The 10,602-nt window shown below is 45.8% G+C and overlaps 1 protein-coding gene across 1 annotated transcript in view; it reads right to left on the bottom strand.

The window, feature by feature from the left end:
- Positions 1-4,046: 4,046 nt before the first annotated feature.
- LOC134654427 (lutropin-choriogonadotropic hormone receptor) overlaps positions 4,047-10,602 on the bottom strand; it is an 89,109-nt gene continuing 82,553 nt past the window's right edge. Inside the window, exons 11-17 of the mRNA XM_063509867.1 lie at positions 8,191-8,334; positions 7,599-7,670; positions 7,348-7,474; positions 6,819-7,008; positions 6,548-6,670; positions 6,000-6,194; positions 4,047-5,437 (exon numbers count right to left, since the gene is read on the bottom strand). Of these exons, the coding sequence (XP_063365937.1) occupies positions 4,053-5,437; positions 6,000-6,194; positions 6,548-6,670; positions 6,819-7,008; positions 7,348-7,474; positions 7,599-7,670; positions 8,191-8,334 (2,236 nt within the window). The 3' untranslated portion in view covers positions 4,047-4,052. The remainder of the gene's footprint in view (positions 5,438-5,999; positions 6,195-6,547; positions 6,671-6,818; positions 7,009-7,347; positions 7,475-7,598; positions 7,671-8,190; positions 8,335-10,602) is intronic.

Here is a 10,602-nt window from a genome sequence, read left to right as displayed (position 1 = left end):
AAATTTATGAAATTGATCCAAAGTAGGGACGTCATCGAGCGTGTTGCGGTACTCTTCCCACTTCATTAAAGTTTGGCTGTCTAATTTAGACGTCAACATGAATATAACAAGCATATCCCACTTGTCGGTCGGCTGGCCTAAACTCGACAATGCTCTCAAATTTTTAGTGACATGATCGACCAAGAAACGAAGTGCCTTTTCGGACTCGCGGGCGGGCGCTTGTATATTAAACAGTGAACTTAGGTGGTGGTTGACAAGCAACCTTTTATTATTGTAGCGGTCGCCTAGCAACTTCCAGGCTTCTTCGTAATTGGCAGACGACACCTCTAAGTTAGAAATAATTCTAGCCGCATCGCCCTCTAAGTAGGATATGAGGTAGTGAAATTTATGTATAGGCTTTATACGTTCATTTTTGTGAATAAGATTTTCGAATGTATCACGAAACTCAAGCCAGCGGAAATACGCACCATCGAATTTTGAAATTTGTATTTGTGGCAATTTAAAACCTTGATCCTGATGATCGTGAGTACATTGAGCGGGCACAGGAACGGCGACCGAATTGCGTCGTTCCATTTCGATCGCACTGTATTTTTCAATTAATGTTTTGGCCTTTGCAATGTTTGTAATAATATTTTGCTCAATCATCTCCCGTTCATCAAGCTCAGTCGACAATTGGTCAGCATTCAGGACCTCAATCTCATTTTGCAATGTGTCGAACTTGGATGACAAACCCTCAAGCTTGCTAAGCTTAAGACTTAGCTCAGCCAATTCAATATTAGAAATTTCCTCCTTTGTATTCAACGTATTTATATAAATTTTAAATTTAGTAATTTGCCCTTTAATTGAACTTCGCGAAACAGTTAATTCTTTCAAGCGTTTTGCGGCCAAAGCCTTTTGTTTCTCATCCTCGCTCGACATTGTTATTACCTATTCAGTTTTAGGTAAACAAAAACTGTTAACTATAATAAAGATAACAAAAGGTTTATCTCACGCTCCTCACTACGGTGTACTTGCCGCTGGGAGTCCGGCTGCGCGAGCTCAGCTGACTGGTAGCTACTTGATATTATAACGGGACTTGCTACGCTGAGCCGCGCCGTGACGATCCTGGAATAGTCGGCGAAACACTTTAAATACAATGAAATTATTGTTGAATGAGGTAAAATGAGGGCTAATTTAAAAGATAAAACCAATTTGTAACGGTAAAATTGTTTTAGGTTAGGTAGGTTACGTAATGTTTTAGCAATAATTTACGTTAATTTGTCTCGAAAGTAGCTTATTTTTAATGAAATATGTAAATAATGTATAGAATACAACTAATTAAGCATGGGCCACCAATTAATGTATCGTAGTGTACATTACGGAGCCTTAATTTACTCATTAAAACCCAAAATTATATTTAAAAACTATTTAATTGACGATGAACGTCTTACATGTTCTATGTGAAAAAGTGCAAGGGACGGGTAGGTATACAAAATTATTGGTATCGGTGCTGTAAGCGCCTGTCGAATGTTGAAAGGCAAACAATCATCGTTTCACAGCAATCGTAGACTAGCTTCAGGAGTCTGAACACGCATAATTATATTGCTGTCCCGCTCGCACAGTGGCATCGAGTGCTGGTAACGTACAGGTGGGACACGAATGACACCAATAAAATGACGCGCGTGCGATATCTAGAGATATATAATAACAGGCGAGTCTTTGTACGAAATCCTTCGTGCTTTGTGCCTTTTCCTTACTTTAGTATATACACCGTGTTTTTATTGAATTCCGTTAACTTCGGGGTATGGTTAAGTAAGTTTAAGAGAACTAAATGGCATAGTCAATTTTCAAAAAAAATATTTTTTTTGCTTTTTTTACAAAAAAAAATAAGTTTGAAAAGTAATTAAATGTAGCATATAGCGTTGTTGTAACACGGGCATACATTTAACTTAACCAAACAATTGAAGTCTGTGACATATCAATGTCATTTCGAACATCGATCGACCGAGATTGTACTTAAGTTTAGTAGCAAATGTATGAACTCATTCTAAACACTAATCAATATGTAAACTGGCCCTAAGGCAAGTGTACACACTTGTAGAGGCCTTATAGGAAAAAAATAAATTTTTGATTATCTCCGAAATGGAGTTAATTAGAATATCGGTGTCTTTGAGAAAGTTACTTAATTTAAGCTCAGGAATGCACCCTTGAAATTAACGGAAATAAAAAAAACACGGTGTATATGTTCTGTGCATATTGTTATTATTCGTACACCTTATGCAAATGCCTAGATTAGTTTCGAAGCCAAGACTGACAATAAAACAGTGTAGGTAGAGGGCTCTGCATTTAATCACATTGTTATTGAGATCCTTGTTTCATAATACATGTAGGTACATATATTCTTTTATTAACAAAAATATTGTGTAAATATGTGTGTAGGTACATTAAATATGCATAATAAACTTTTATAAAAGTAAGAACAAATTTAATTTAATGTGTTTCATTCGTAATCACTTACATATTAATTGTGAAAATCTTATCGTAAGAGGTAAACTGAGGACCGGTCCCCAAGATGAATGTATACCTAAGTAAGTACAAACTTAGTATATCCAGTAGGTAGATAAGTATACTCGTACCTGATGCAAAACAGGCGTTGTTTATTAAACAAATCTACTTGTAACTTTACGTAAAAGTGGTGACGTCTCTATTAGCTGGAGAGAGAGAGAGAGAGAGCCACTGAAACATGTTTTATGGAGGCTAATTCAAATATATCCAATGGACATTTCACGGATACCGGGGCCCGTTTCTCAAAAGCTTGTAACTTGTAATACAAGTGGAAGTCCCTTTCTAACAAAAGCTGTAAAAAGTGACATCCGCTTGTATTACAATAAGTTATAAACTTTTGAGAAACGGGCCCCTGCTTACATTACCTACTTATTTACAAAAATACTGGCTTTTTTATTATGACTTATCCAAACTCAGGTCGATGTAGACGTAAAATCGGGCGGAGATGGGACGGCAGTGGGTTTTAGTTTTAATTGCAATCACGAATAGGTTGTGTATGTGTAGCTTGGCTGTCATATTTTACTGAGATTGATATAGCTTATTGTTAGTTTTTCAGCCATGTTTGCGATCGATATTAGAAATTAGGTACACCTTGAATTGATTGGAAATAGGCTCGACAATAATACAAAATAGGAGTGACCACTTTTTCTATCTAGTTAAGTAGTAGGTAAAAGTAAGGAAGGAACGACAATTTTAGGATCGGCGATACGACTTTGTGTCTAACAGTGGCGGCGCGTCAAACATATCCATAGGCAAGCCGGGGCTAATCTCGCTTACATATTTCCTTTACAACTCTGCTCAAACGTCCCAAAACAGGCAAGCCGGTGGGAGTCGGCTTTTATGGACGCGTCGCCACTGGTGTCTAACTACTTAGATGAATGTTTAACAGTAAGCAAACTTCGACCTTAATGTTTTTATTTTAATTTGGAAGCATTGGTGAAGTATGGAAGTACTAGAGTGCACGGACGGCCCTCTTCGGTGTTCGGTGGTATCATTAGTATTACACATTACTTCCTAATATTATACACACTTATTCAAACCACTACGTAACAATAAGTTATCTTTTAACATTATTTATAAATATTGTATAAATAAATACTGAGCACTTGCACCGTCGTGTCGAGTGGCGCCTGGCGCCATCGCCACTATCGTTTGTCACAACTACCTACTCGTACTTATATCTATTGAGAAGATATTGTATCTTTGCGTCTCACAGGAGTTCCTAAATGCTAAATATTTTCTATGGTGATCTCTACATTTACGTAACATTCGTCATGGACATTTAAATAATACTGTACAAAATATCTTCATTATTTGTCTGTTTTTTCCTTATAAATTACACATATAATGTACTCGTATATCCAAAATTATCGACCGGTCAGTCCGGGAGATCTACGCGAGCGGCCGCGGGGCAGCGGCGACATCACTCGTCCGGGCGAACCACCGGCTAATAGCGCCCGCAAAATAAATCAGTCTCGGAGCGTCAGCGTGCGTCTGCGTCGGCGCGCTCACGGCACGGGCTTGTGCGGCTCGCGCGGCGGCTCCGGCTCGTCGGGCGGCGCCTCGCCCTCCGCCGCCGACGGGATGGTGTGCAGCAGCCGCGGCGGCGGCAGCGCGGCGCCCGGCGGCGACAGCGGCGGCTCCTCGCCCGACACGGCCGGCTGCCGCGTCAGCCGCGGCCGCCCCGCGCCCGCCGCGCTGCCGCCCGACCGCGTCGTGCGCCACGTGCCCGTCGACGCCGTCGCGTTCGAGCCCGACGAGTCGTTGCGCGACGACGACAGGTTCGAGTCCTGCGACGTCTTGCGCGCCACCAGCCACGACGCGGCGCGGCGCGGCGGCGGCGGCGCGCGCCCGTACGCGCGCCACGAGTCCGAGCGCGACGACGAGAACTCCACCGACGACGACACGGAGCCGGCGCGGGCCGGCGCCGCGCCCGTGGCGGTGCGCGTGCGCGGCGCCGGCGCCTGCTGCGCGGGCCGCGGGCCGCGGCGGCCGCAGGCGCGCAGCCAGCGCAGCAGGCGGCGCGCGCGCGGGGCGGGCGGCGCGGCGGGCGGCGGCAGCAGGCGGCGACACGCGCAGGCGCAGGCGGGCTGGTGCGGGCCGCGCGACGAGCGCTCCGCGAGGCTGTTGGTGTTGGCCGGCGTCTGCCGGTTGCTGAAGTTGGAGGAGTGCCGGCAGCGCCCGATGCCCCGCGTCACGCGCGACTCCTCGATCGCCTTGCACACGAGCGCGCAGTCTTTCTTGAACTGCTTCGTCAGTATAGCGTACAGGAACGGGTTGCAGCACGAGTTCAGCGGCAGCACGAACACCGTGAACACCTTGGCCTCCTCGAGCGAGACGAGCTGCGCGCCGAACGCGGCCGTCAGCGCGAAGAAAGCGATGGGCGACCAACATATGAAGTCGGTGAAGACGAGCAGCGCCATGCGCTTGGCGATGCGCGAGTCGTTGCTGTTCCAGGCCTGCGAGCCGCGGATGGCGCAGTACATCTTGAGGTAGCAGCCGAGCAGCACGAGGAAGGCGCCGCCGTTGACGGCGAGCAGCGCCACCACGTAGCCGAGCGCGGCGGGGGTCTCGGTCTCGAAGGGCAGGCAGACGGCGAACTTGCGGTAGTCGGAGACGCCGAGCAGCGGCAGGGCGGCGGCGCCGAGCGAGAAGGCCCAGCCGGCGCCCATGACGGCGGCGGCGTGGCGCAGCGAGAGCCGCTTGTTGAGGTGCATGGCGTGCGTGATGGCGTAGTTGCGCTCGAGCGTGATGACGGCCAGCGTGTACACGGACAGCTCGGAGGAGAGCACGCCGAGGAAGCCGGCGAGGCGGCAGGCGCCCGACATCTGCCACGCGATGGCGTGCGTGCGGAACTCGCCCAGCGTGCCCGCGTCCACCACCGCCAGGAACCCTACATAAAATGCTGTTAATTTTGGGTTAGCTACTTTAAGGAGCGGTATAGTAAACTAATCGTTAGATCGTGGATTCGAGTCCCGATGGCTCGTGTTAAGAGAAGACTGGGCAATTGGCCACTACTGTGGAGTACAAAGAATGAATCGTGTTTTATCAAGGTGGATCCTCATGAAGATGTCAGCAGCCGCCAGGTCTGTGACCAGAAAGTGTGGTACGTCATCCGTGATTGGCTGAACTCTGACATGAAGACCACCGTCCCTTTGCCGAACAAAGCCGGGAGGAGTAACTCACCAAGGTACAGCCAAAGAATTTAATTTCCTATCCATTTTGTACTTTGTCACGGTGACAATAGTAAGAGGTCTCTAGCGATTTTCATATTGATTGTCACTGTGAAAAGGGTCAGAAATTAAATTTTTTGACTGTAGATTCCCATAAAGATGTCAGCAGCCGCCAGGTTAGTGACGAGGAAGTGTGGTACGCCAATCCGTGCATGACCAGCTGAACACCAGTACGAAGTACACCCATCCCCTTGCCGAGCAGCAAGAGCAGGAGTAACTCACCAAGGTAGATCCCCATGAAGAAGTCAGCAGCCGCCAGGTTGGTGACCAGAAAGCGCGGGACATCGATACGTGAGCGGCTGAAGATCAACACGAAGACGACGGTGCCGTTTCCGAGCAACGCCAGGAGGAACACCGCCCACACGCCGCAGCGCAGCGTCCACCAGTCGAACAGGTCCACGCACGGGAGGAACGGCCCTGCAACCAACAACACTATCTTCAGTGCTAGCACACGATAAACAAGACCAAGTCGGGTAGATCGAAACATTAGCGCAGCTGGAAGACGTTGATGTCAACTTTAACCCGTCCTTCGATCTCCAGGACCACGAGGCCACGAGGGTTATAATGTCAACGTGGGATGTAGTTTTCAAGCTTATTTATATACGCGATTAAGATCTGTTTTAGTAAAGAATACGAGTAACACAACACAGGTAGAAAAGCACGCGTTTATTTCAAAAGATATGTCTTGTTCCTTGCTAGGTCTTGCCAGGTTGAGTTGTTCTAATTTAGTGATTCCCTGGCCAAAGTGAGGAGTGACAGCTGATACCCACCAGGTAATGGTAAGCAGCGGACTCTCGGGGGCGCTGCCCGCACGCCGCGCTCCTGCTTCGTGTCCGCGCCCCACGCCGACAGCGCCTTGCGCAGCCACGTGTCGCCCACACCCGTCGAGTTCACTGCCCACGGAAACATCATACAGTTAATTTAGTTCACACGAAGGAAGCATAGGGAACCGGAAAACCATAATAGAGGCATCATAGGAATGTACATATTTCGTCAGCACCTCGTCGGTGAAGCCCCCTCGTGGGGCCCCGCTGTACTCACGGTAGTGCGCCCAGAGGTCGGAGGAGTTGGCCCAGCGCGTCAGGTCCACGTGCGGCGGCAGGGGCAGCACCTCGTCGGTGAAGCCCCCCTCGTCGTCGGGCTCCGGCGGGGGCTCCGCCCAGCCCCCGTCCGCCGCCGCCATCAGCGGCATGTACTCGCAGCAGTGGTACGCGTACGACAGTACCAGCGTCTGCCAACATAAAATTAAACCTTAACAATTAAACATTGCCATGGTTCATAGAAAAATAAAAAACTTAAATCGGCCTTGGTTTAAAAAGATACTTTTTGCAAGCATATTTTTCTTCAAATTTATATTTAGTTAGGTGTTCGCAAAGTACTTCTTTGACTGGCAAAAATTTTGTGTATAAATAAAGTGCTCCATTGTGAAAAGTGTTTCACACTTGAAAAACAAGCTGATGGTAGTGGGGGTCAGAGTTGTTCGGTCAGACGACTGCTCGATGACCGCTCGGCAGCAGGGGACTTGTTGTTGCCTAGCCCCGTGTACACAGAGGAACGGTGTGTAACGAACCTCGATCCTGGGGAACACGTCGGGTGGATGAAAGCTGGTGAGACGCGGGTTGTTGTGCGCGCGCAGCCGCCGCAGCCGCTGCAGCCCGCCGCCGGGCAGCAGCGGGAACACGTTGTTGCCCACGTTCCTGCACACACACACACCAACATGAGCGGTCCTACTAATAGTGGTGACCTTTGAATCGTGTTTCATGTACTATTTAGTAAATAAGTACGTCCATTCCATACCATTTCAATTTCTAAAATACTCACAGATCCTCTAAGTTGGGTATGGGCACAAAAGCTTCGATGTCGATGTGTTCAATTTCGTTGCTTTCAAGGTTTCTGAAAAATAAAAGAACATTTACGTAAGGATCTCATACAATTTTATTTTATTTTATTTATCTTACAAAATTGCTAAAAGTTCTGCTTCACTGGAAACATCATCATCATCATCTTAGCCTTTATCCCATATCCTAGGGTTTGGGGTCGGCTCTCCGTATCATTTTGCGCCGTTCTTCTCTATTTTGCGTCATGTCAGGGCTTGCGCCTATCGTCCTCAAATCTTTCGACACTGCGCTCATCCATGTCGTAGGGGGGCGGCCTCTGCCCCTTCTAATTTTTCGGTCGATTGCACAGTGTAGGGACCTCCTATATCCTTCCCCCAAACTTCACGAACATTTTTGTACACGCAGAGAAGACTTGTGCCTTACAGTGGGGTGTTTACTGTATAATTTGTAAATTCATGGGCTCAGGACGTTCGTGTGCCCGAAGGCTGCGGGACCCGGCGCAGTCGGTGCTCCGCGAGTAGCATCAGATCAGTCAACAAGGAGATGTATAAGTATAGCGCGCATTGCATACTAACAGGGTGCGCAGGCCGGGCGTGTGCGCGAAGGCCTGCCTCGGGACTCGCCGCAGATGGTTGCCCGCCAGCAGCAGGTCGGTGAGCGCGCGCAGCCCGCGCAGCGCGCCGCCCTCCAGGAACGAGATGCGGTTCCAGGACAGGTCCCTGCCGAAGTACCTCAACACGTTACATGATACAATACAGAGGTTGTAGCATTATATATTATATTTATCCAGGCCACGCATGCAGATATTTTATATAAGTCTAACAATACATTTTGGTAATTGAAGTTCTATTCTGGTGTTTGTTTGAAGCTCCACCGCTGAATGCTTCACAATACCTAATACCTACCATAGATATACAAATAAAAATTATTTATTTATTTAAGCCTTTTATTTCTTTAATAATACAATACAATACAATTAAACTTAAATTATACATTTTACAATTATACAATTATTGTTGATATAAAATTTGATTATTATTAATAATAATCTAATTTTATACAAATAAATAAGTAGGTACCTACTTATTGTATTTGTATTGTACCTTGAACTTATTGTAAAATTTGTTAGAGTGCGGAAAGACAAGAGTCATGGAATGTAAGGGAAGCCACATACGAAACAACGAAGTAGTTTACACAAAATATCTAATTATTTACAGAAATGTACGAGTAAAGTGGTTCTCTGTATGAATATCTAAAACAGCAAATTTTTAGAGCAGTTAAGGCGTAAATAAAAAAGATTTAATGTCGTTGATGTTCCTTGAATATAGGCACTTATCTATTTGCCTTAATTACGTATATGGTATTATTTTACATGAATTCGCAAAATGCTGGATCGAGGTATGTAAATCACGAGTTACAAGGGAGCGCTGGAGACCCGACCGATATGTCAATATTCACGCGGCCTGATTTTTGCGTAGATAATACTGTAGATATACCTATTGTGTTCTGCGGCTGTTGACTTTGGGATGGGGTTCTAAGCAGTGCAAACAGCATTAGTGCGGCGGGCACCGGCCTATACCTTCGTAGCTTCGTACATATGTACAAACATACATATACGTAACTATACCTACATACCTACTTACATCCACTCATGTGCCTACCGACCGTGTATTTCATAAAACACCAAGCGGTCACTCGATTGGATCGACTTCATCATCACATCACCATTAATTAGCTTGATGTAACAATTTTATATACTATAGATAGACTCGTACTCGTAATATCGGTGCGTAATTTTCAGAATTAGGTGAAAGTTTAGAAAAAAAAAACAATTCTTAGGGGAAATTGCATATGCAGGTATTAGGCATATGTTACGAAGAGTAGGAACGTTTGCCATGCGGCATCCTGGCCGGCTTGTACTTCATTCGTAATATAGTAGGTACCTAATTTATTTGCACGAATAAATATTTGTCCTTCGGCGTCCTTTGCTAAACAGTTTTCATTACAAATGCCAAATGAACTACTGTTATATTATTAACAGGGGTTTATGAATAATAAACATTAAGTAAAATAAATGGACGTTTGCCTGAAGTCAGTGAGCCGGACGAGTATCACAACAGAGTTCATGCAGCGGTGGAGACAGAGGCCCGGTCGTAAGTTACGAGGGGCGTTCAAAATATTCTCGGTATTGATATCTTACAACCTCTTCTAAAATTTCTTTTGTTACTGGCCGCTAAGGTTTATTCATTGACATTAAAAAAAAGTATAATTCGAAGCGAGATGTTCTTTTGTTTTTCTGCAATTGCTGAACAAACATGAACATCATGTGGGAATTGACAATGTTAACTAAATTAGAACATCGATGCGTGATAAAATTCTTGACAAAACAGGGTAAAAATCAAAAAACCATAAAAGAGGAAATGGATTGTGTTTACCGTGAGTCTGCTCCTTCTTTATCTACCATTCAAAAGTGGTCAAGCTAGTTTAAACGTGGAAGGGAGAGTGTTGAAGACGACCCTAGACCTGGCCGGCCTGTAGTAGCTACTTCACAAGAAAATATTGATAAAGTGGAAAAACTTATATTGGAAGATGGTCGAGTGAAGGTAAAATCTATAGCACAAGTAACCAATCTCTCTATTGGTACCGTACATGATATTATCCATGACCATCTTAATATGTCAAAAGTAAGTGCAAGATGGGTTCCGCGAATGCTGACTCGGCTTCAAAAAGACATGCGTGTAGCTTGTTGTTCCGATTTTATTGACCTGTGCGGTGAAAATCCTGATGAGGTGCTGCTAAGAATAGTTACTGGAGATGAAACCTGGGTTCACCATTATGACCCAGAGAGTAAACAAGAGTCCATGCAGTGGCACATTAAGGGTTCAGCTCATCCCAAGAAGTTCAAGGTCATTCCTTCAGCTGGCAAGGTCATGGCCACGATATTTTGGGATTGTGAAGGAGTATTACTGATCGATTATAAAGAAAAA

Source organism: Cydia amplana, chromosome 15 (assembly GCF_948474715.1).
Source record: "Cydia amplana chromosome 15, ilCydAmpl1.1, whole genome shotgun sequence".
Classification (NCBI taxonomy): Eukaryota; Metazoa; Arthropoda; class Insecta; order Lepidoptera; family Tortricidae; genus Cydia; species Cydia amplana.
The sequence above is the reverse complement of the archived record's forward strand: the minus strand, read 5'-3'. Positions and strand labels throughout refer to the sequence as shown.